At 45.3% G+C, this 25,416-nt stretch overlaps 1 protein-coding gene across 5 annotated transcripts in view; it reads left to right on the top strand.

Moving 5' to 3' along the window:
- ARHGAP32 (Rho GTPase activating protein 32) overlaps window positions 1-25,416 on the top strand; it is a 258,191-nt gene that overhangs the window by 209,989 nt on the left and 22,786 nt on the right. For 4 of the 5 annotated variants that reach the window (XM_056322830.1, XM_056322827.1, XM_056322828.1 and 1 more), the window contains one exon: window positions 11,751-11,900. In XM_056322830.1, the coding sequence (XP_056178805.1) occupies window positions 11,751-11,900 (150 nt within the window). Of the gene's footprint in view, window positions 1-73; window positions 269-11,750; window positions 11,901-25,416 lie in introns of those variants that run through there. The other variant, XM_056322831.1, reaches the window with a different exon arrangement.

The raw sequence follows: 25,416 nt of genomic DNA, 5'->3' as shown, positions 1-25,416 counted from the left end.
ACACGGAGGCGGTGGCAGCGGGCCGGCGGGGCACGGGCACCTGCGGGAGGTGGAGCGGGGCCGGGCCGGCCGGGGAGGGGCCTGGCGGCACCGCAGAGGCGGCCGGCACCCTCCGCACCTCCCGGCGGAGCCGCCCCGCCTGCCGCTGAGCCCGCCTCGGGCAGGGGCGGGCCCAGCCGGGCCGGAGACCCCCGGGCTCGGCGCTGGGGCCGGGGGAGCCAGTCGCGGACAGCGCGGGAGGTGCTGTGGCTGCGCCCGGGCGCGGAAGGTAAGCGAGGCCCCTTATGTCGTGTGTCGTCCCCATCCCCCCCCCCCCCGCATTAGCGTCTTTCTTATGTAAGACTTGAGGAGTATTTTTAGGTTCCTGCGCCCACTTGTTGCTTAGTAACTTGCCAGCTATTGAATTTGCGGTTTTCGAGCATTAACGCCTTCGAAATGAAGATTTTTCCTTCCTGGTAGCGGTGGGCTGGGCGAGGTGCCGGGCCCGGCAGCACCCCCCTTACCACCACCGCTCCGGCGTGGGGCCGCTGTGGGTCGGGAGCCCGTGGCCGTGCTTTTAGCCAGGTGAAAAAAATACCTGATCGTGAACAATTCGCAGCGACGGCCTCTCATCTGGCACCCTGGCTGCTGGTTGTGGAGCTGTTTGTTCCTGCGGTGAGGGGAGACCCTCGGGGATCGGCTCCTGTGGGCAGGTTGCCTGGCTTGGCGGTTGGCATCTCTTGCCAACCGAAGACTGATTAAATTAATGCCGCGTACTTCCCCCCAGCCTTGCTAATTGTTTTACTTCTGGTTCCCTTTTGCTCATCTCCGACTTCGGGTTTTTATTGCACCTTTCGACTCACAAGGTCTGTAGTTGTAAACTGTTTTATTGGACTTAGTCTAGGGTCATGGGTGTGTAGCAAGCCGGGGCTGTTAAAGGGAGTCTCTTTCATGCCTGGGATGATTTGTGTGAGGATTCCCACCCACATCCCAGGGAAGGAGGAATTTCAGCTTGCGGGCCCCCTCCGGCACATACACTGGCCTTGGGGTTGCAGAGATGTGAGAGCGATGCTTCCTGCTCAGATTTATACCTAGCTCCCAAAGAGGCAGCTGACAGATGGGAATGTCTAGAATTTGAATTTCAATAGGTTTTTGCATATCACTTTATCTTTTTGTTTTCCCTCCCTCCCCAGACTGGCACTGGGAAGACATAGGGTGCATTCCTAAGCGTTAATATTATTGATGCTGTTGATGGGGAGAAGGGGGCTTCCTGTTTAAAAATGCTAGTCCTTTGTGTGCTGGAGCCCCGGGGCAGTGAATGCACACTCTGAAAAATAAAATTCCCAGGGAGAGTAGTTACCGTGATCACAGTAGACACTTTGCAAGAAGCCATGGCTCGTCTGTTCATATTTGTTCAGAAAACCTCCTAGAAGCTATAGTCCATTTTAAGGACTAAATGCCCTGCGGGATCTTATTATTTATGACAGGGAAGACAGGATGCCTTCCCTTTCCACTCTTCCTCAACCTCCTTTGTTCTGGGCACCACACAGGCATGATAAAAGAGTCTCATTTGAAATCAAAGCTCTGAACTGGTAAGATAAAGGGAAAGAATAAAGCAGGCAAAACAATACAATATCTGCATTCCTAAGTCTTAGAAAGCAGATTTGGTTCGCCTCAAATCCCCTAATGTATTGGGCCCAATTTTCATTTTCAGTAAAGCTTTTTTACCCTTCTTGAGCTGTGTAAGGAGGACATATAGGAAGATGTCATTTCCATCCTCTTTAAAGCTATTGTGTCCTGCCCGTGCTGTATAAAGTGACTGCAGTGTGAGCGAGGCTCATGGCCGTTGTCTTCAACATTGTTTCCACTCCAGGTGAGTGGAAATTTTGCTTCTAAAGGCAGAATCATCTTGAGGCTTAATGCAGGTGTTAATAGCTAAACAGTTTAGAAAGTCGGGTTTATAAATAGAGAAAGAAGCAGAATGATACCAATCTTGGAAGAGTAGCTCACTGTAATTTGAAAGTAACTGGTCTGGGATGTAACAGCTGCCCTCTGGCTAGTAAAAATGGAGATAGGCATCTTTTGTGAAGGGATTGGGACAGCAGCAGCAATGTTACTTGTCATACTGGGAGTACTGCGAGCTTTGGAAGAGTCTGTATGCTGAGGATTAAAGTAACGTCTGTGCCGTGTAGCTGAAGAAATGGGAGGTAGTGTGCTTTGGCCCGAGTGTCCGCCTTATTCCAGGTGGATTGCTTATGTTTGTTTCCTGATGGAATAAAAAGGTTCCTTCCCAATGTCTTCCTAAGGCCTTGCGTAAGAGCAAACACCCGCTCCCTCCAGGATTGGTCTCCATCTGCCAAACTCCTCGTTATTCAACTTTTGCTGTTTGTTGATTCATGTCAGATCTTTTTTCGTTGCTTGCCTCCTCCCACCACCCAAGCTGGAGCGTGCTGCCATGCAAAACTGGAGTAACTTGACTGCCGCAGTCACTCCGGTTATCCTAGTTTAGCTAATGTCAGGATTGGGCTGAAGCGTTATTTGTCTTTGAGTGACTAGTGAAAGCTCTGGGCTGCGTGCGTGTGTCCAAAGTACTTGATGTTATTCAGGGTTGGCTTGGGTTGCTGTCAAGTTTTTGGAAAATCTCCTGCAGCACTGCTACCATTTGTAGCAGAGGTAGAAGTAGTGTGGGTGAGGCTCAAGCAGCCGTGCTGCAACTTCGTTTAGACTGTTTCGAAGCCGTTTGATCAAGGGAAGGATACTGCATGCAGCCTATGGCTGGTGTTTGAATAAGGGAGGGCGAAGGCAGTTTGCCTTCACATAAGTATGAGTTGGAGAACAGTCGATTCTTGACTTCTCTGAAGGTATGGCAGCTGTAGACAGGACAATAAATATTTGGTTTAGATTGTATTAAAGGGAGGCTGAGGTCAGCCATTAAGAAACTCCATCTGTAAGGATAGCTAGGCTAGCAGCTCAAGTAATTACCAACAGAAAATGGGTGGCATTTTTATCACTGGGGACTGTTGATTTGGAGAAACTTCGGGTAGAGATGGCTGAAGTACAGTTGAACCTGCGCTGGTATCGTCTGATGGCATCTTGGCTCTTGAGTGTTATCCTCTCTGTTCCATATCTGCAAGTATTGGGAGAGTAATACACACTTAGCAGCTTGATCTTGATGCTTACTTGATTGTCCATGCTGATGCTTACCTGGTTGTCCTTAATGCTGCTGCCCCACCTGAGGTTCAAGATAAGAAATCTGCTAACCGGTGACACCTTCCATGGGACACGGTGCACCCACCACCTTTGGGCTTGGTCTGAAATAGGATTTTTTCTCAAACTATACAAATTGTGTAAGTATTAGACATGCTTTTAAGTTACAGTATCATGTTCTCTTTACAGCAAATTTAGCGTGACGTAAAGACTTCAGTACATTTTGATGTCAAGATCTCACATCCGTATTGGTGTAGTGTGTGCTTGGGCATGCCAGGTCAAATGATCATGATATCCCAAAGTGAACATGGGTGAAAGAACATTGTCTCCCTGACAGGTAGTTCTGATGTTTAATTCTGCTCAGAATACTGTTTTTCAGGAGGATCATTAATCTCCAAGGTAAGCTGGATAAGCAGGACTGCATTAAACTCTGCCAAAACATATAGAGGTTTAGCAAAATTTAGTATGAATGAGAAAATACGTATTTCAGGTGCCTCTTTTGCTATTTTTTTCTCCTAGCTCTGCATTTCCCAGTTTGCTCCCCTTGTTTCCCAGTCCCACTGCTGGCCTTGTGACCTCTGTGTCACCTGAGCTGCTGACGCTACTGCCCTGTGTGCTGCATGCCCTCACCTCTGTCGTTTCGCTTTCAGCTCCCACTTGTTTTCCAGTTTTGGCCTCTGATAACTCATTTCCTTTGAACTACAGCCCCGTCTATTATTATTACTCCTTCACCTCCAGTTGCAAGCCCTTGAGGCCCTTGTCTCACCTAACCAAAGCCCATCCCTGCTGCATTGTCACTAAGGCTGTAGTGCTGCTTTTTATTCCAAGTACAATTCAAACATGTTAATGGAATTAATAGGTTGACCTTGTCAGTCCTTGTACCTTTGAAACCCCTCTCCTTTCTCAGTTAGCCTTCAGCTAACTGATTTATATCTCCTTACCATATATTGCTTCCCTCAGGGTGGGTATGCTGTACTTGATGGAATTAATTCAGAGATGTCCTGTGGTCGGTTTGTTCAGGAGGTCAGGTCGTATTATCTTAGGGCTCCCTTGTGACCTTAGAGTCTATGGAAATGTCAGATGTATCTGTTAACCTGGAAAGTTGTTGCATATTTCATGGTATCAAACTTTCCTGTCTCTACATAGGTGACATACCTATGCATCTAGCTAACCTTGCAGTTATCATTCTTATCCAGTTATAAATACTCCACAAATTTGGCAGAATTTGGCAATGAAGAGCATGGAGAGAGTTCTTGCCAAAAAACTTACAAAAGTGGTTCCTGGTTCCTCTATGCATTTTCTCATTGACATAACAGAAGCCTTCTCCAGGTTCAAACTGTAGGTAGTGCTTGTGCGTATCATTACTGATGCGTGATTTTAGTTAGATAATTACTGTTGAAAGCAGTCAATTCTGCTGGTCAGATATGTTGTTAGCTTTTGAATTTACAGCCTTCTGTCCCTGGAAGGGGACTAATTTGACTCAAATGCAGCCAAAGCTGACAGAGGTTATTGTATAATCTGGGCATGAAAAAGCACCGAGCGAGCTGCCAAGCTGGTCAGTCTCTGATGCCAGATGTTCCTACGCTAACCAAAATAAGCCAGTACTCCAGCTGGAGCCAAAGGCTGGTGTTGGCAAGGATAAGGAGGAGTTGCCGTTTTGCTGAGATTATTGCCTACAGACGCTGCCCAAAGGAAGGCTCCGGTAAGCCTGGGCAGATACGAACAAATGCGGCTTCCTTATTGCTAGACTTTGTGTGGAAAGACACTGACATTGCTTATCACTTTTAATGACCTACTTTGCTCTCCGTGGGTATGGTGCTCTTGTGATTGCTGAAAATATGTGCTTATTCTTGGCTGGTTCTTGTCATCATAGTTAATTTTAATGGTTTTTATCTGATGACACTGAAATTAATCCCCTTTAACGTATTTCATGACTTCTTTTAACACAGAGGCCAGCCTTAACTGATGTCAGCCTGGCACAGGATAAATGCTGCAGCATCAAAAAGCACACAGCATTTTTATTTTGGGGTTTTTTTTTACAGTGCAAATCAGTAAGTACACATTTATGAAGGTTATTGGAGATAGAAGGATATCTTTTTAATTCTCACATTATGGAATTTTAAGATCTCCTTCTGAAAAATCTTTATGACCAGCGAGGGAGCCCAGTATAGATATTAGTACAATTATTGATGTGGTGTTTGTTGGTTCTTCTTCAAAACCAGCATCCTATTCAAGGACTAAAGGACGGTGCTTGGTGGTGTGTGGTTCCAGATTCTGGTTGGGTTTTTAGGGCTGTATAAATTAGCTTCCAAAATAGAATCTGCTGTGGCAAGAGGAAAGGAGTAAAATGTCTTGTTGCTAAGGAACATGACAGAGAACTGGGAGATGTGACTCAGTTCTTGGCTTTGTGTAATTTCTCTTCAGCAAGATGTGGGTCCACAGAGCACGTCTTTCTAAGCGTGAAGGGATGGATATTAAAAATATTTACTGAGGTTTTAAGGAGGGGCCGAGATGATGGATGCTGTGTGGGAAACCAGTTGAACTCAGTCCACTCACAGTTAAATGGATTCCTAAATGTCTGCAGAGTCAGGAGCACAGGGAATATGTGACAAAACCAAACGCGGCTTCTCATCTCCCAATTCCTGGTACTGCTCGTTCTTCAAAAGAGTGTGTTGCTGCTCTCTCTCCCCGCGGTAGAGTTTAATTTTAGAGGAGAATGGGTCTTGTGGGACTAATAGCCTGGAAAAAATGTAGCTTGACTTGCTGTAAATCTCTCTTCAGAGAGGATGGATTTTGCTTTTGTTTTCTAATACCTAGCTGTGCTTTTTTTATGACATTCCCACACCTTCTTCCATCTTTGATTTTGTGACTGGATATTGCAGTTTGTTTATATATTTAAAATTATGCAGCCACACATGTTCTTGCATTTGACCTTTAGCACCATGCTCTCCTCGCAGCAGGGGACAGCGGGGTTCTGTAGCGTGTAAAGTCTGTGTTAACAACAAGAGAAACAAACACGCTGGCCATGAGCTGCATGTGGGTCAGCATACACCCTCCAAGATTTTCTCTTCAAGTCAAAGTTTTCTAATCCTGTATTAGAAAACATGCTGCTGTCACCAGTCCCATGAAGAGGATTTTCTCTAGGCGCTAGTTCAAACCCAAAATATTAGTGATAGCAACAGGAGATAAAGCAGGTGTTCTGTATTTGTTTAGCATGGGGTTGTTTTCCCTTGGCAAAGTCTGATAAGGTCACAGGGGGAGAGGCAGTGGGTTTCTGAGGATGTCCTGTAGGAAGCTGCCTTTATCCCCTTCAAAATGTGTTGCTGGGTACGCCTGGGTGTCTGCTGAGCGAGCACTTGCCTTTTGTCCACAAAGATGTGCAAGACTTGAAATCTGTTAATGCCCACTTCTCTCTGGTTTGCTTTCCCTGGTCTTTGAAAAGAGGCAGGGTGTGTAAGATGGGAGGTGCAAGGTTGACTGTGTGGTCTTTTGTTCTCGGAGCCTTTGCATCATGGGGGTTTTCTTACTGAAAAGGGAAGGAAAATGTATGCAGAAAATAGTTTTGGGGACACAGTAAGGCTGCATTTCCTAAAAGGCTTCTCCTGTTTGGTTGCCATCATTCAAAGCCACTGAATCAGGAGCCAGTGCTCTTTTCCATCCTACCTTGCCTTCTGTTGCCAACACATGGGCAATTGTAATGAAATATTAAATTTTAGAAGTGGTCTCAGGAAGGGCTTTATGGCCGAGACATGATGCTTCTGCAGTTTGGGCCAAGATGCGTATCGTTGGACTGTGCTGTAATCGTATGGGTGTAAACCCAGCGTAATTGCCTGCCTGCCAAATCTCTGCAGGCACAGGAGGGCTCAGGAGTTGGGACTCCGTGGCTTGCCGGTGCCTCGGCGAGTTCTGAGCTGGTGTGCCAGCGGGCTGAGGGTGCAGTTCTGCAGCGTGTTGGCTTTGGCAGGAGCTCAGCCGGAGGAGGTCGGGTTTCCTGTGCTTTGCTCCCGCCGCCCCCTCGCTTGGGCTGCCACAACTGCTCATGTTCTTCTGCCGTAAGAGCATCAGGTTCAGCAGATTATTTTTAATCTGGGTCGCTGCGGTGATTTAGCTTGTGGTGTAACCTCACAGAAAGGTGTAGGAACATGACAGAAGTGCCATGATGGCCCTGAAGGCAGCAGGTCAGAGGGAGACGCAGGAGTCGTTGGCATATCCCGAGAGCTCCCCACGAGCTTTCAGCAGGCTCCTGAAGTAACCCAGGAAGGGCATGTTGTGCTGAACAAGAGCCATGAAGCTGCTTTGAATCAGCTGATGGCTGACACATTTCTCCAGTAAACAAGCTGCATAAAATATATCCTGAAGTGCCTTTTCAGTCCGTGGCATCAGGGTGAACAAGCCCTGCTTTTAATGAACTCATTTTAATTTAATGGTTTTTATCAATGTCAGGGGAATTTTGGGCCTCATTTGTACTACAAAAGCCTGGTGGTATAGCAACAGCGGCATGGTTTGATTGATAAATGTTCCTCGGGGAGGTACCGGCCATGGCAGTTTCCCAAACCCACAATAAACTACCTGGCACAAGTCTTCCTTTTTCTTCCCTCCCTTCCCACCCTATGAAGGCTTTGGCCAGCACAGCTATGTCAGCTAAGGGTGTGGTATTTTTTCGCACTCCTAATTGACGTATTCATGCCAGCAAAACTTCAGGACTAGTCCAGCCTCAGGTGGGGGTTTTTGTTTGGGTTTTGATGGGTTTTTTTGCAGCCAGTCTCGCTGTGCTGGATGGGGAATTTGTCTTTGCTTGTTCAGGCCAGGGTACTGAGCCAAACCTGCCTTTCTGAGGAAAATCAGCCCCTGCTCCTTCTAGGAAAGCCTCCGTTTCGTGGTAAACAATTTGTTCTATAGCAGTTAAATCTGAGGTGGAAAGCAATACAGATAAATGTTAGGATTGTTGTTTAGTTTTGTCTGCCTTTCAGTTGGTAACTCAGCAGCATCTCTGACTATAGCAGCCATTTAAAATTGTCCGGTTGCAATACTGCTTTATCGTCTGAATTTACTTCCATGACGCTTGTCCACCTGAACGCCTCACATGGAGACACAAACTGAATGGTTCAGATCTATCACGTCTCCACTTTATTGGTGGGACAGTAGAGCTAGAAAAGGGCTGATGATTTTACCCACGTCTCCTTAGCCTGTAACAATTTTAGATTGGTTTCTGGTCAGAGCCCTGTGTCTTGATTCCATAACTTCCTTGCATTCACTGATTCTGGGTTTTTCAAGATCAGCAAATGGGTGTAGGAGTGTAGGGCAACTCCGTGCACTGCAGCAGGAGAGCACCCCTTGCTATCGCTGGTGCTGTCACCAGTGGGACAGCAATGGTTGGGGAACAGCGTTTTGGAGCAGAAAACATCTGTTCTTCAGGATTCTTGGTAGCAACCTTGGCATTGGTGCTTATGCAGAAATTGGGACTGCTGTGCTAGTTTCACCTGGAGCGAAATGCACCAGAAATTAAATATCTCTCAGGATGCATTGCTGGTTTGAGGGTCAAGTGATGCCAGAGGACTGGGAAGCAGGATAGAAAGCCTTTCAGCTTTTATTGCTGTTGGCAGAAAGACAGCATCCCTGACAGCCTCCTGAGCTCTTAGGGCTTACAAGGGTAGCTTAGCCTTATCAGACACCTACTTGCTTTTTTGTTGTTTTTTGTTACCTGTCAGCACAGAGATGACTGCTTGGATTTTCTTGATGTTCTCTTTTTCTTCCCCACCCAGGAGCAGCCTAACTCCTATCGGTGAATCATTCTTGCATGGGTGTAAAACTCTGAAGCCAGTTTAGCCCAAGAAACTCTCACCGAGAGTGGGCACTGATTCAGAGAAAAGCGGTGCGGGAAAACTTTAATCAAAGAAACATGCAAGTGTTTCAACAGGCTGTTGGGAACTGAATCTCTGGTTACTGAGCCTGCTCAGGCATTGCCCTGGCAGTGTGTTGGACTGCTGCACGGGTACACTGTGAGAGTGTGTTTGTAGAACTGTACTTAATGATGCGGAAAACAAGACAATTATTTTAACCTGTACTGAGTGGCTTGAAGGCAGAGCAGATTTACCGTGTTTTAAAAACTCGGGTCTCCTTTCTGGTTAGTGATGTAAACAAGTATCAGTGCCAAGTAAAGTCATCTTTGGACCACAGAAATGTATCCACTGCACCTATTTCTGGTTTTCATGCCTGAGGTGACATCCCAAAGTCACTTCCTGACCTGGTCGCCAGCATTAGTAGGATTTCTGCAGTACTGGAATTGAATGCGTTTTTCTCCATTTTACATTTGTTAGCTGATGGACTAATTTTTCATTAAGTCAAGCAAGATACTGCATGAAGAACTGTATACAGAGTCTGTGAAATTATTCGAATTAATACCTGCATATTAGTTATTGCTTTATTTGTCTGTTTACTTGACTGTTGTAAAAGCACCTGTCTCCGGTCTATCACCTCCAATAGGTTTATCACAGGAGCCTGAGGGTGCTAACCCTTCGAAATTCCACACAGTCAGGATGGGGCTGTCTCCATGTATTTTTGAGCGGGGCTGATAGGACATGATAAATGAGCTGTTACTTTACCGTGATGATGGATGCAACTGAAATCTATCCTAACTTTGTTTGGCGTGTCAGCACAATCTGTTCATTTATTGCATGTAATTAAAAAAAACCCTGTCAAACTGTAAACATTCCTTTAATTAAAGCCCCCATAGCCACAGTTTGTCATGCTCAGTGCTTCTGTGGTTTGTTAAATTGAGTTTGTTTGTTGAGAATGTAGACATGGGGCGTTTTGGAGATTTTAGGATTTCAGGTATTCGGAATTATTTTGGCTGCTGCAGATCAGTGCACTGTCACGCTGCTAAAAGGGACTTTATCCAAAAGCAGAACTCTGTGCCACTCAGATAGAAATACGCTAAAGTCATTGGAATCAGGTTTGATGTAAATAGGGGGACTTCATCGATACCTGGTAAAATAGAGGGGAAAATGCTTGGCTGTTTAAAGGGCTTAAAACATCATGAAGCATCGAGTGGTATAACCTTGTTCTGGGGACAAGGTTTTTCATGTTGTCTGGCTGAAGAATACCCTGTCTGCCTGTATGAAGCATTACTGCATAAATCTGTATTTTGCTGAGTCCCAGCTTCCAAAGCTGCTCACAGAATTTCAAGTTGTGCTTGTTGGTGAGCAGTAGTGACACTGAGGAGATACACCGTTGTCACCAGGGGTCTTCATTGCTTTTGATATTTGTTTGAAATGGCATTACTCCGCTGAAATTTGATCACAGTACTTCGGGTTTTAATGCAGGTGCAATACATGGTTGTCTTTCCTCTCTGGGATCCGAGGCAGGAGCCCGGGAGAGCAATTGCTGGTAGTGCCGTGTGGTGCTGCAGGAGCCTTTACAACTTCCTGGAGCTGTAAAGGCTTCCTCACAAAGCACAGCCTTTTATACCTAGTGATTTGTTCTTTTCAAAAGAGCTCTTCTGTTGAATTTAAACTGCTTTTAAATCATGTATACAATGGCACTTTTGTTGGGAAGGCCAGAGCCCTCTCATTTTCAGAGTGGGCCTCAGGAAGAAAAGTTGACATTCAAGGGCATTGTTCTGCTTCCCATTCAAACCTCCTTCCAATTTGCATGAGTTTATTTGTGTCACCCACTTCTGCCCTGTGTGACTCTCCGTTTCCTTGACTGTGGATTATGCGGGACTGGGTGGTTTTAACAGAGTGACTGATTTCAGCAGCGTAACGATATTGCATAGAGAAATGGAGCGGGAGGTTTGGAGGGAGGGATGGCTCGTGAGCTATGTTCTCGTTCCTTTGTAGACTTCTTGTATTCATTCTGGAAAGGATAAACTGCATTTTTTCATGTCAGCTGCCTTAGTTTTCTATTAAGTAAAACAAAGACACTAATGTTTTTGTCTTGCAATGGCTTGAGAAGACTCGGGGAGCTCATAATGCCCTGGGAAGGACTGTACCTACACAGCTGCAACGAGGTTTTAATTAAAATTGCAGGTGTGCTGGAAGGGCAGTCTGTAGCACTTAGACCTAAACGTCCTCTAGGTTTGCATAATATTAGTCATTTGTTTGTTCTGGAGACACTTAAGACTACTAGAATGAGAGCCAGTAACAAAGCACTTATCTCTGCTTGTAGATTATAAACTGTGTTTGTCAGTGTAGGTGAGATTACTGCCCTTGTTCGTTTTTCCAGAGATGAAAACTGCAGCTCCCAGGTGCTGCCCACCATCCAATATGCCCTGACGGTACTTTGGTACACTCCCACCTGAAGCTGCTTTGCAGATAAACGTGTCTTTGTGTTAAATTCTTCCATTACAGCTGTCTCCTGTTATTTCTGTACTAGCCAAGAATTAGAACAAAAGCCAAGTCTCTGTTTAGTATCGGACCTTGGAAAATCTGTTTCTGTTAATAATTGATACGAATGTTAATCCAGTTCTTGTGTGCTCTGTAGCATGTGTTATGCTTGGCCTTGCCTGACTGGGCCAAATCTAAAGTGAACTCTTTTTTTTTTTTTTTTTTAATTTTGTTGTGCAGTGTCGAAAAAACACGGCAAGCTCATCACCTTCCTTCGTACATTCATGAAGTCGCGCCCAACAAAACAGAAACTGAAACAGCGGGGGATCCTGAAGGAAAGGGTGTTCGGCTGTGACCTGGGAGAGCATCTTCTCAACTCTGGCCATGATGGTAAGAAACAATCCATTCCTGAGTTCTTCCTCCATCAGGAATCTTATTTCAGGGTGATCATAGCTAGCAAAGGGCTAGTTGCTGCTAGCGGAGAAATGTGGAACAAAGATCGATGGCTGAAATATAAATTGAAGCTAATCCTAATAAGAAGCAAGCATCATGGCTCAGCGTGGGACTGCTGAAGATGGGTGGAACTATGGAAGATGAATTCTCAACCTCCTGAAGTCTTCGAATAAATACTAAATATTTTCTTGCAGGGGATAAAATTTATGTGTCAGTGTCAATGAATTAATTAACTGGTATGTTAGATCCATACATTTCTATAACTCACTACCTTTGTATGATTCTAGCACAGTTTGCAGTATAAATCCTTCACCTGCCTTTGATGTCACAAAGTTAGCAGGAAGTAACTGGATGTTATGTTTTTCCACAGCTTTTCTCTCAGCTTGTTATGGTGAGTTTTCTGTGGCTCTTCTCGGTCCCTTTTGCCTTCCCATTGGCACTTTAGGGAGGTAGGAGAAGAGCTGTCCATTCCAAGAAAAAAATTACAGTTATTCCTACTCTTCCTTGGACAAATTTTAAGTTCACGTGCTCTTTCCAACCCCCTCGCTGTGGCATCTCCAGTCGAGGCTGTGAAGTCATTAACAAGTGGCAAACAGAGGACTGGGAATTCTTTCACGGTTCGCTAGCCAAGGTCATTCCCACAAATAGGCCACACTGAGGGTCATTTAGAAAAGCAGCATGGAGCGGCCATGGGCTGCAGCCAGTGTGCCCAGGAGTTAGAGCCATCAGGAAGTCAGCCATGGGTGTAGCATCACTGTCTGGCTATGTCAGCCCATTGATCTGTTTCGTATTTTTGCTTCTTGCCTACCGCAGTAGATTGTTCAGCAGACCTCTTATGCTTATGTTGTTAATCTGGTGTCTCCCAGCTTTTGCGTGCAGGCTGAAGGAAAAGTGATGTGACGTGTGGGGTAGGAAAGGAGTTTCTCTGTTAAATTTGATTTCAATGGTATTTCACACTCCTTGTTCATATGAGCGCCGTCTGGAAAAGGGATGGTAAAGGGTGGGGAGCTCTTTCCTGCACTTTTTCCAACCGATTCAGTTGGTAACAGCAACGTGCACTCCCTTGCCTGACACGAAGTATTTTACTACCAGCTGGTGCATAATATGAGCTTGTTCTTAAGGAGTCAGGACTGTGGCAAAGCTCATTGGCTTGTTAATTGGAACCAGTAGAGATCTTTATTGCTGGGGCTTGAAAAGCATCAGAGAGCCAGAAACTGGATGGTTTGGAGACAGAAACAGACAGTAACCCATGTAAGAGCTACATCAGGAGTAGGTAATTTACACCACTGGGTAGCTCGAGAGCCTGATTTTATATTCATGCTCTGGGAGCAATCTTGGAGGGCAGGAGGCATGCCAGCAGAGTGAGCTCATTAATGGGAAAGAGAGAGTTCTCTTTTATCCCCAGCCCTCCTCCTGTCCATTTTTGTTAGGCACAAGTCAGCAATAATTAAAGCTTTTCCCTGCCCTCTGCACTGACTTCTTCCCCTGGCTTTGAGGGGTATGCATTTCACTTTATTTAACATTAAAAACACATCCCAAGCAGAACTAAAGTGTTTGAACTCCTCTGGAGGCTCCTGTTTGACAGTCTCTAGGAGCTCACTTCTTGTTCTGGTCACTCCTCTACCATGAGGTGCAGCAGAGTGACTGGGACTGAGCTGTGCTAACGAGGTCTCTTCATCTGAGAAGTTGCCAGTTGCTTTCACCCTTGATTTGGTAACTCTTTCCTAACTCCCTGGAGTGAAGCAGATCCAATTTGAATGTTGCTAACAGGGGCATGTCTCCATTTCACACAGCAGGATTGGTTTTTTTCTGTGTGATTCAGCTGTCTGACCTGTATTCCAAGTGACATAATCCCTGGGATTGGTTTTCTGGAGACATTTCTGGATTCCTGTGAATCAAGCTCCGTGCATGCACAGCATTTTAAGATTCTCCCAAGCTGTAGCATTGATGTTGCACAGCCTTGGAGCCAACTGCAGTGCTGATCTACTGAAAGGGGACTGAGATATCACAGGAGATGCAAAGTTGAATCAGACAGAGCAAAGATGCTGTCCTGCCTCTTCACCTCAGAACCAGAACATAAACAAGTATTTTTATAGGAGCACAGAGTACTGTAGCTGAAGTCTGTGCATGGTACCTACCGGTAATGCTTTGGGATTACAACATAGAACATCTCAGTTCAGAAAAACAAAAAAGAACCCAACACATTCGTAGATTTGTTTAGGTTATTGCTTGTTTTGATGGGTTGCTGTCCAGTACCCAAAAAGATTTAGTGGGACTGAAGGAGAAAATTATGCCATCCACTGCCTTTGAACGGCAAGGCATTGATGCGCGCCTCAGAAATGCAATATTGAACCAAACTGGAGTTACATTAAGAACTTTATTAACGAACAGCTTTGGGAAGCTGACAGAGCCTAAATTCTCAAGCATTCACTGTGTAACAACATGAGCTCTCCCAATTTTGCAGTCACGACCATCGGAAACTTTGCTTGTCTTTTAGAAAGGAAAGGGTGAGAGAGGGGTAGACCAAGATAATAAAAAAGGGTAAGGACAAAAACTGAAATAGGTCGAGTATTTTTTTAGTAAACACTGTGTTGAGGCAGCTGGCTCAGATTGCTTAGCTAGGAGAAGAGTGTGTTTGCTATCGTGTGTCTATATCCAGAGGGGAATTTACAGAGAAGAAATGTTGTACCTACTGCGGTATGTTGTCTCTCTGTGGGATCAGCAAGTGATCACTCTCGTTCTGCATCCGTTGTGCCTGGCCTGAATGTGTAAGAGGAAAGTGATACAGAAATGTGACCTGTTTCACTGTTACGGAGCAAGAGCCCAGGCGGTACCATCCTGCAAAGCCACGCACACACGCTGTACGTTCAGCGTGGGCCACATTCTGAGCTCGTGACGCATGCGCCTTAGTTTACCTGAGTTTTGAGATTAGTCTTGTGCTAAGACAGAGTGCTCTTTCTTCCGAAAGGTTCCTCTCAGGTTGGTGGGTCAGAACTTGGATCTGCTAAACTTCAGGGTATAAAACATCCGTATACGGAGTTTGTCCTTAGGGGAGGGTGTCGAGGTAAGATGGGATGAGTGGAGCACGTAGGCTGGTGTTGCTGCTGCCTTTTCATTTTTGGTGAGGGTGCAGTTTGTCATTTTTTTAATTGTTGTGTATGGATCTGAGAAGTGACCCTGTAAGCAGCTATAGGGAGGGAGGTAAGGATTTTAACAAATGTTTACAGTAACAGCAGTAGGGATGAGTACTGCACCTTAAAATCTTTCTGTATGCTTGGTGATTCATGGGGGGGGTGCAGTCGTTACTGGGCTGGCAGCTGGAGGCGGGCAGTGTCCTGGGGTTTGGGTTTGGTTGTGGGTTGGCTTTTTTTGTTGTGTTTTTTTAATTCCAGTTTGTCACATGCTGACACTTTGAGCTCTAAACAACGATGGATCCCTTCTGTGTTAGGAGCTACACCTCCATGTGGTGTGAAACGGTCCTTTCCCAAAGGCACATGTAGACAAGACAGCAGTGAGGGGAAGGAAGCGTCATTGTCCAGTTCCTTGGATGAGGGTTTGAGTCATGGGCAGATCACAGGATTATTTTTCAAAGTCCTCTGTGTTCCAAGTGACTTTGGAAAATGGGAATTGGGAGCCACGGTGCTCCTCAGCACTGGGCTGAGGTGTACATAGATGTGTTGCTTCCACTGAAAGTAACAGCGCTCTGTCCTTCTGGTTCCTCTTCTCTGTCACATGTCAGTGCTGAATTGTGGGCTGGTACCTGCAGAAGTAAAAACGGGTTTGATATGAGTGATTTTTGACTTCTCTGTTGGGTCCAAATCTGGCAAAAGTTGTGGTGATGCTCCCTTCGAGTCTGTTGGTTTGCACAATATTACTGCAGTCAGCTTTAGTCACCCAATGGAGCCTGCCTTAAGAGGCCCGTCTCCATTTAATTTTAGTGCATTATTCATATGTTGGCTCCTGGGTTTCGAGTACTTCCCCTGCCAATGGAGCATCATTTGGAAGCAGACCAAGCTTCGCGGGGAGTAGCTGTTTGTTCATCGCTCTGAGAAACGTTCCCACTTGGGTTGGTGCTGTTGACACCTGCCATGCTAGTTTGCTTTGTAGAGCTGTGAGGTGCAGCAAATTCAGCATAATCCCTGACTCGCGAAGAGGCCTTGTTCCCTCTGTAGGCAGAGAGACTTTCCCCCCCCCCTAAATTTTTCTCTCTCAAAGGAAACCAAATACAACTTAAATTTAGCTCGACCCCAATTAGAGAGAATTGTGCTCACAGAGGATGTGTTTGTTTACTGTGGGAGCTGGTTAAATGCTGCATTGCAGCATCTGTACCACGTCCTCGTTTGTGCCTCAAAATATTCTGAAACTGAGGTTTTATGACAAGTGTCGGAGCCCCCAGTTGCGTGGTTAGCAGGGAGTTCGTGCCCGGCTGCATGGAGAGGCCGGGGGGCTGGAGCGCTGGGCAGGTTGCTGGCTGTCCCTGGCAGGGCACGTGGCCGCGGCGTTCCGGCTTTGTGCAAGGGGCTGGGGCGGGCTGGATGGAGCCGCAGTGCCAACGGGGAGCTGGGCGGTCGCAGGTTTGGTGGTGCCGTTTCTCTCTGGCTTCCTGAGCTCACTGGTCGTGGGGATCTGTTGGCCACCGCTCAGGCGGCGCTCTCGCATGGTCGGCACGCCAGGGGAAAGCCATGTAGCTCTTCTGGGAGGAAAGGAGTTGGGAGCTGCAGCAGATGAGGGATTAGTTTTCAGTGTACTTTTTATTCAAATGCTGCTAGGAATAACGTACTGGAATTGCTTGGGCTGCGGAGGATGGGGTATAAAATACTGGCGGTTCTTTTTGCGTGCTGAAAATGTTCCCGTCGCCTGGCACTTGATAAGAGAGATCATTTCTCCCTCAGCTGAGCGGAGCGCAGGCTAACCTGGCATCCCCTGAAATGCGGGTGTTGGGTGTTCGTTTCATGAGGTAATCCACCCGATAGTGTCAGCTGTATTAACAGGGGATTTTGTAGGCTTAAAGGAAATGGGGTTTTTTGTACCTCTTTATGCGTTTGTTGCATTGATACATCATAAACTTCCATAACCGGAAAAGATAGTTTTAAAAACGGCACTGATTTTTAGTTGACAAGTTTCCCATATTGAAGGACCTATACCTCATTTTTGAATTATTACAAAATACCAATGATCTGTAATCAGCAGGGAAAGGTATTGGTTTGTTGCTGAAGAAGTAAATGCCTGCAAAAGACAAAGTTTACTGACGTACCTGATTCTTGCTCTCTGTCCTTCATGTTCTTCCCTGTTCCCTACATTTATTCACAGGTATTTTGAACAAGTTGGGTAGAATTAAAGAAAAAATAAAATGAAAGCTGATACTTTCCAGAACTGTATGCAAGGTCATGTTATAGCAGATATGGGAACCTGATCCTGTTACATACTGGGCACTAGCAACAACTGTTTGCAAGGGATGGTTTTATTCTCTTGTGCTGGTTATTATGCCCTTCAGATAAGCTCCTTAACAGCACCTTGGGATTTCTGGTGACATCACGGCTTGTTTGGGTTCCTCTGGTGCTATCCTTCCCTTTGAGCAATCCGCTGGCTGCAGTTGGGTGATGTAGTTGCCTTTGATGCTAATTTATTGCAGATTTGAGTATAGGGAGAACACTGTTAACCAGCACAGAGAAACACAAGGAGTGAGATCTCGGGCAGTGTCTTGGCAGGGATCTGTAAAAATCTGGTTTTCCTTAGCTCAAGCATAAGTTTGGTAATCTACATGTCATCTCTTCGGTCCTAGTATTAATGTGAGGAGTCCCTTTTACTAGCTAATAATTTTCGTTATAATAAAAGCCTGCCTGGCTGGCTTTGGGTCTTTGCCATCTGTGAAGGAAGCCTTGATTTGGAATTCAGGGCAGCTGAGTCTTACATATTTATTAATGTTAGTTTTTCTTGTATTTTAGAGAGTAAATCTAACCAGTTTCCACTCCCTCTCTTACTGCTGCAGAACAAAATTGAACATGACAAACCAAGAAATAAAGCAAACTTTGCTGAAAAATCAAATAAATATTTACAGAATTGTTTCTTTTCCCCTTCCTTCCTTTTAAATACTATTTTTAACTGGGAAAACAAGGCAGCCCCTGAAATACAAGCACTTCCAACTTATGTTCCAAAGGCCCAGGTGAAACCCCTGCTTGCCGTGTGCTAGGGAACTGCTTTGCTCCCAAGATTTTTGCTTCAGAAAGACTTTTTAGCATTTGCAGAGCTTCCATCAGAAGTAGATCCTCAAGCTTTACCTGCGCCCGCTGCAGTTCAAGCAGCAAATAGTTACGTGGCAGTACAGCAACCCCCGAGTGTAGTTCCCCAAATATGCTTGGAATTGTTATGACTTGAATGCTGGCAACCACATCAATAGATTTGTTTAAGCAATAACTTCTTGTTCTTACACAAAGGTTTATTGAACTGCTGCACGGAAAAGGTAGGCTGTGTGCATTAGCCGTCCTATTTAGATCAGAATGATGAAATTGGCCATAGTTGTTACAATGGGCTGAGGAGAATGTTGGCTGTGGGTGAGGCTGAAGGTTTATATTAGATGGTTCATTCTCTGAATGAACTCTTGGGGCGTTTTTGTACCTTTAATAGGTATTGTCGGAGTATCCAAGCTGACAAGTTGGAATGAGAACTAAAAAGTTTCAAACCTCCAGGTAGGTTCAGATCTGGCATCCTGCTTTTACTTTTGTCTCTATTTTTAAGCATCTAGATGCCTAAAGGAGTTAATGATTAGGGCATAAATCTGAGTGTTGAAGGATTTGTTTGCAATTCTTTTTTCTGCCAAGGCATTTCTTGTGTGACTTTGGGCAAGTCCTTGAAAGTAGGATTCATCTCCTTTACTGTTAGGCATCTAGCAGTTCTCCAAGCAGATGGGTATATCTGGAAGGTGGTTCACTCCATCTGCCATAATATAGGTGGGGTTTTTTTAAAGAAACAAGTGGATACTAACTTCTCCATTGGTACAACAGGAAAAATCATGTATCCTTGCTTATCCAATACTTTTTGTAATGCTCTCCTTGATATGTGGGGAGAGAGAGCCATAAATAAAACACACGGCAAGTGGAGGATTCATGTACAGGGCTACTGCTCGCAAATCAGTGGGTGTATCTCATGTTTTCTGGCAAGCCTACCTAACACAGGTATGGAGGAAACCAGAAATCCTCAGGTTCTGCCTCCCTTAATGGGATTTTTCTGTGTGCCATGGTCCTGTTCAGAAAACTGAAACTTAATTGTGTAGTACACAGCCAGTAGTGAAAGGGCAAATCCTACACCGGAATATTTTACTTGGTTAACAAGAAAATGTAACTGGTCTGTCCATGGCCAGGAACGAGTTCAGGAGACAGCTGCCTTTAGATAGGGAGGACATGGGTTTCCATCAGTATTTTTTTTTTTCCAGTACTTGAAACTTTAAAAGTTGTTTATAAGCTTCATGCCATAGAGATATATTAAACTTTTCCTACTCCCCAAGTGATTTATTTTTGTGCTTGAGATGTCATTAGTAAAGGGGAGAATTTAGCACATTCTCTTACTGATTTGCCTTGCATGTTGGAGCCCAAACTGACCGTCCCCAATTCTTATAATCCGTTATCATTTCCTGCTTGTTTTATGTTACGCAGTGAAGGAATACTGGTCTGTCTCAGCATTTTCACTTGCATCTGAGTCCATGTTCGCTACAGTTCGGCGCACACACAGTGTGAACGGGGGAAAAAACAGTTGTAAAGTTGCATTCTGGGGCAGTAACTCGGTGGGGCTGCTGTGATTTAACAGCCCCTTTGAGCTCATGGATAATATTAGCCATTTGCTTCCATTCATCCTGCTGGCCGTTACTTCATTTGGCTCCCTTTTTTCAGGAGACAGGCAATATATTGAAACCAGTCGGCCTCAGACGTGCCAAAACCAGTTGCCTTTCAGTATTTAACAATATATAGTAATTTTTTTAAAATCAAAATCCATCTCCAAAGGGGTTGGGCAATCAGTGACCTAAGCTGTAGTCAGAAGTTCTGGCCAGTGAGCTGGGCACTCGCAAGCTCAAACCCCATCTCTCACACGCTTTTCGTGGCTTCGGGGAACTTGTTTGATATCTCCTGTTCTATCTCCGTGCTTGTAAAATCAAACTAATGATCTGTATCTGCCCCCGAAGTGCCACAAGGGTAAGTTTCTAATACTTGTGAAGTACTTGGAAGATAAAGAGTGTGGTATAAACATTAAAAAGTATTTACTCAAGTGTTAACTTTGAGTGGCATGCTAGATCCAGAGTAGCTTTGTGAATGTCTGTAGGAAATGAGTAAACCTCTCTGTATGTTTCCCCTGGATTTATTCTGGTTCTTGGTTGGGTTTGCATAATTTCAGCAGATCTAAACATGTCAGACATCGCAGAAACTGAATGGTGCCGAATTCACTGGTGCATTTCTGTAAATGGTGAAAAGCCTGCGTGTTTTAGGCGCCTAAATGTTTCTCCTGACCTGGTAGTATGTGCCTCTGCACACACAGTCTCGTGTAACATAAAAGACGGATCCAGCGGCCTCAAAAAAAGAGTGATAGTGGACCCAAATTGCAGATGAGCAGAGAATATTCTGCTTCGTGCAGATGCATTCTCTGCGACACAAACTAGTTGAGCACAAGTTGATACTTTCAAAGGCCAATAGTTTTGAGCTATTTTGGGCAAATTTCCAAACATAACAGGCACTGTTATTGCTTCACCATCTGCCCTCTGAATAGCTGGAACTCAAGATTATGGGGTACGGGGTTAGCATTACAAAGAGGTACATGGGGTCCCCGTGGAGAATTACTTGTTTGGGGAAAGTACTTGCAGAAGGGGATCACTGAGCAGGCGATACAAGCTTGCAGTTAAGAAAAGAGACATTTCTTCTCTCCCCTTCTTTTTTACCCTGCTTGCAGCTGTGAGAAGAGAAATTCTTTGTGCCTGAGTGACCCAGAGGACAGCAGGGAGTTGAAAATTAATTTGCATTTCGAAACACTACAGCTGTAGGGGGAACAAACATGAGAAAAAATGTTGCAGTCCATACAGGAATTGCTCATGCTCTTATCCCTCCACTCTTAACAAGGGGGATGCTTTTTTCCCCCTGCTCAACTTTCTGTAAAAGTTGTAAGTGTGACTGATCTAAACAGAAAGCACTAGCACACAGTCCAAATATGAATGCATTAGGAGTATCTTTATTCCGTTTGTGAGTATTTTGTATTAAAAACAAAGCCATCCCCCGAGAATTAGGTGGGTAGAGCCCAGGAGATGGATGTATTCTGCAGAGGCTCCAGCCTGTGGTACCGGTGTAGGAGGTACCACTTGCAGTCCTGGAGTGCCAAAGTGCCCTAGTGCAGACATACCCACAACATTGAGAATGTGGCTGGTCTCACAGGGCTTGAAAAACGTGGTTATCTACCTTCCTAGCCTGATGCAACACAGTGGAATTTACGTTTCTCAGGCTTGAACTTTGCACTTTGTTTTCACACAGTTCACGCATAAGCTGCCGTAACAAAAAAGTCCAGTCTTAAAAAGCAGAGTCCGGTGCCAGAGGCCGATCCCACAGGCGGGCGCTGCGTGGTATCTGCTCTGGGAACCAACTCGTGGTTTATGGCCCCTCTTCCATTATTGCACTTTCCCAAGTGCAAAAGTCACACTTCAGATAAAAACGTTGCATGTTACCAGGAAATAGTGCAGCTTGTGATAGCAGGCTCGGGCTTTATGCAACTCATCAACAGCATAAATAAATTTAATGTGGGTCACTTGGAAATCGGGAAGACAGCATCTGGAAGGAAGCTTGCTGTTTGGTTGGCCTTGGGCTTCTTTCTCACTCCTGGTGATTTGAATGTGAGGATGTGGATTTAGGAGTGAGATAAAAGTCCTTAGAAGAGAATCTCTTAACGTTTGAGTCTTTTTATGAACGTGCAGGGGATGGTGGGGTCTGCATGATTGGAAAATGACACGTGCAGGTGACTGGCTGGGTGGCGGGGAGTTTCCTACAGAACGATAAGAAGGAAATCTTTAACCCCTCTGTCCCATGCTGGTTTACACCTCCTGTGTAACTGTCACTGCCAGGTGGAGGAAGGAGTTTCAGAAATGAGTACTTTGAAAAGAGGTTCCCGGTAGAAGTTAGTCTGAATTATTACAGGGTTTTTTACTGTTTTTAGTTTGTTGTTGTTTTTTTTTTTAATTAAATACTTGGATGAGTTTTTGCGAAATGGAGCTAAAAATAGGAAGAATGATTGGGGTAAAAGCAACTGTATTTCTTCAGGTGAGGATATTAATTGTTAGGTTTTTACGTAACCATGCATTAATATGGCAAGGGAGACGGGATTTATTTGACTAATTTCAGCTGTCTAGAAGTTGTCGGAGCCTCAGCTAGGCACAAAATTTCAAGAAGGGGACACATTCGTGATGCAGTTCGCACCTTTTTTGTTGTACTGGGTGTTCTCGGGGCGCTTTATCCTCTGCATGTGCCCTTCCTTCCTCACTGCTTAGTGCAGCCTGGACAATTAAAGAGTGATCTGCCTCAGCCTAAATGTCATCTTGTGGGTGACTGTTTCAGGTTCTATTCTTGTGGCTCAAAACATAGCCCTTAAGCTTCTGTTACGTTGCTTTGCTTGGTTCTGTTTTGGTCTGGTCCCTAAGTATCGTTACATGTACTTGATAGCCATGGTTATCACCTTTGCTTAGGCAGTTCGGAGTGGCGCTCAGGATGTTCTGTTTTGTTTCCCTTGGTCCTGCAGGGCTGCAGGTTTAGCTTTCCACGGTTGTTTGCTATGTGTGGAATTCAGCTGAGCAGCTGCATTGCAGCGTGCGCCGGTCCATTAACCAGCCAAAAGGCCTGGCTTGCGTGACAGTTCACCTTATTGCTGTAATATTGTGAAAACGACACTGCTAGAGGGGAGCTTGATGGGAGGCCTCGTTCCCCAGGCTGAACAAATAGTTCTGATTCCAGTAACGTACTAAGAAAATAATAATAATAATAATAAAAAAAAGTAAGCCTCCCAAAACCCGGGGAGGGAACATTACAAAAGATTAAAAAGGAAAAAATAAAACCAAGATGATAGGAAAGGAAATGTGCCTAATTTCAAGATGAATCAAAATGTGCTTTGGAATGAAAACCATAAAACTTCTGCTTCCTTTTAATGGCAAAGAATTAACCAGTTAACGAGCCCTAGGAGATGCAATAAACCTTTCAAACCAGCTGAGAGATGCTCAGGAATGAGTTGAATAAATTCCTTCAGCTGCTACGGTGATGAAATATGCTAGGGTCTCCTTTGTTGATGCGCCCACATTTCCAGCCTTTTGCGCTGTGTTTCCTGGAACTACCTGTTACTTGAGACAGCGAAGGGAGGGGGGGAATGAGGGAAGGTGATTGATTTTTGGAACAGGAGACGTGTACAGTGCTTAGATTCCCGTGAAGAGGTGGGTGTTCAAATATAGCACCTGCCAGGGGATTTTAGCAGGCTGACTTCATTGCAAAGAGATTATCTGGAGCCAGTGGTTGAAGGCCATATTGCTCAGGAAAGGAATAAACCCAACAGTGAGTGTTAGTACATTTTTGTAACTTGCCTGGGAATGTGGAACTGGAAAGGGCTGTGTGACGGGTTTAATAAACGTTCTGGGCACAGAGGTTTCCTGAGCAGAGGGTTGTTGGGGCTGGAGGAATACACTGTGTGTTACCCTGGGCTTGTTCCCTCCTTGTGCCCTTCCCAAAGTGGCCTGCTCATGGCAGTTGTCAGAAAGGGGTGCTGAGCTAGGTGTACCTTTATGGCTGCTAATAAAACCACATGTGTCATCAAGTCTGGTTGTCAGTAATTGCAGGAAACTTCAGTAATTAACTGTAACATTAATAGAATTCTGGCGTAGATGCTACTACATCCTACGAGAAGAAACCTCCCATCAGTTTCCTGCTGTGATGCAGCTGAGGTACCTTTCTGACTCAAATCTGGTAATTGGGTTGGGATGCAGAAGCCAAAACCAGGACCTGGACCCTGAGGAGTTCACCTCTGCAGCGGGGAAGGGATCTATGCAATAGACAGAGAAAGTCACAATGTGATGTCAAAAGCCACCGTAGGTGACGGTCTTGGCACACTTCACGTTCACAAAATTAAGTCTTAGCTTGTGCTGTCATCCTGCCTTTTCATTCTGGTGATAGTAGACACTGTTCCCCCCATACGTGTGTATATACATATGTATATAAATGTATACTTAGCTACCGGGCATGGGATTCAAAGGGCAGAGGGAGGTTAAACACGTATGTAATTACCAAGTTCATCTTCATTCAAAAATCAAAAGAACCAAGTCACCATTCCAGCAAAGGGCCTTCAAGGATAATTATAGCCCTGCCTGAATTTCAGTCACTTCTCCAACCGTGCAGAATTCCCCCAAAATATCTGTGGTGCTGGCATGATATATTTAGCTTAAAGAACAGATTGTCCTGGTAACCAGATTAGGAAGCGCATAGAACAAGCCTGCTAGAATTTTTCAGTGTATGTTAATTATTCTGACTGTGCCCAGGACCTTCCATGACAACCAAGTACTTCAGGAAGCGTGTTGTTGGTGCTGCATACCTCGCCTTCCCCCTGTTCTCCCTTGACCCGATTCACATTCTCACAACAGGTTGCTGCTCAGCCCAACTGGTACGTAAATACCATTCTTACCATGCTGTTTGTTTACACAGCTAGATAAACCCCAGAAGGATAAGGCCTCGGCAACACGCGGCGCTCGCTCCCTGTGGCACAGGCCTTCAATTAGGAAGCGCAGGCGGGTGTCCTAGCTGCGTTCGTGGTATGTGGATGAACAGGCGAGCTGTCTGCGCAGGCTCCCCAGCGGCGTGTGCATCGCCCTTCTCAGAAGGTACCCACCTCCCTGGTAGGAGTTGGGCAGGCAGGGAATGTGCTGTTTATTTATTTGCTTATTTATTTATTGCAACAGGTACTACTAATTTCAAGGGGACCCCTACTGAGATTCCAGTATGAACCATTACAGTATTTGGGATTTTGCAGCTAAGCGTTAGCAGATCATGCCACAACGCTTCTAAGACTCGGGTAAACTCCTTTTACCCCATCCTTTGCGACTCTCGCAGTCGGGCAGTTGGCAGAAGGAAGTGCTGCTAATGCACCGCTGAGCCCAGTGTCCTCGTTCAGTTCCCCAGTGAGATTTGTGACCTCCCACCTATTGTAATGGGTGGTGGTGGGGAGAGGCATGCACGTGGGCACCTCACATAGTCTTGCTTGGTTCTCAGTGAAACCAGAAGGAGCATGAGTCCAGCGTGTCTTGCAACCTAGGGCACTCTTTCCTCACAGAAGAGAAGGCACTGCTAGCTGTGTCAGCATCGAAAGCCCTGTGCTGCAGTGGACAGTGCTGTTCCCATCTCTCTGTCCCATCTCTCTGCTTTTCTACACCAGTTTACACCTGGGTCACACTTCTAACACT

This window comes from Falco biarmicus, chromosome 20, assembly GCF_023638135.1.
Source record: "Falco biarmicus isolate bFalBia1 chromosome 20, bFalBia1.pri, whole genome shotgun sequence".
Classification (NCBI taxonomy): domain Eukaryota; kingdom Metazoa; phylum Chordata; class Aves; order Falconiformes; family Falconidae; genus Falco; species Falco biarmicus.
The sequence above is the reverse complement of the archived record's forward strand: the minus strand, read 5'-3'. Positions and strand labels throughout refer to the sequence as shown.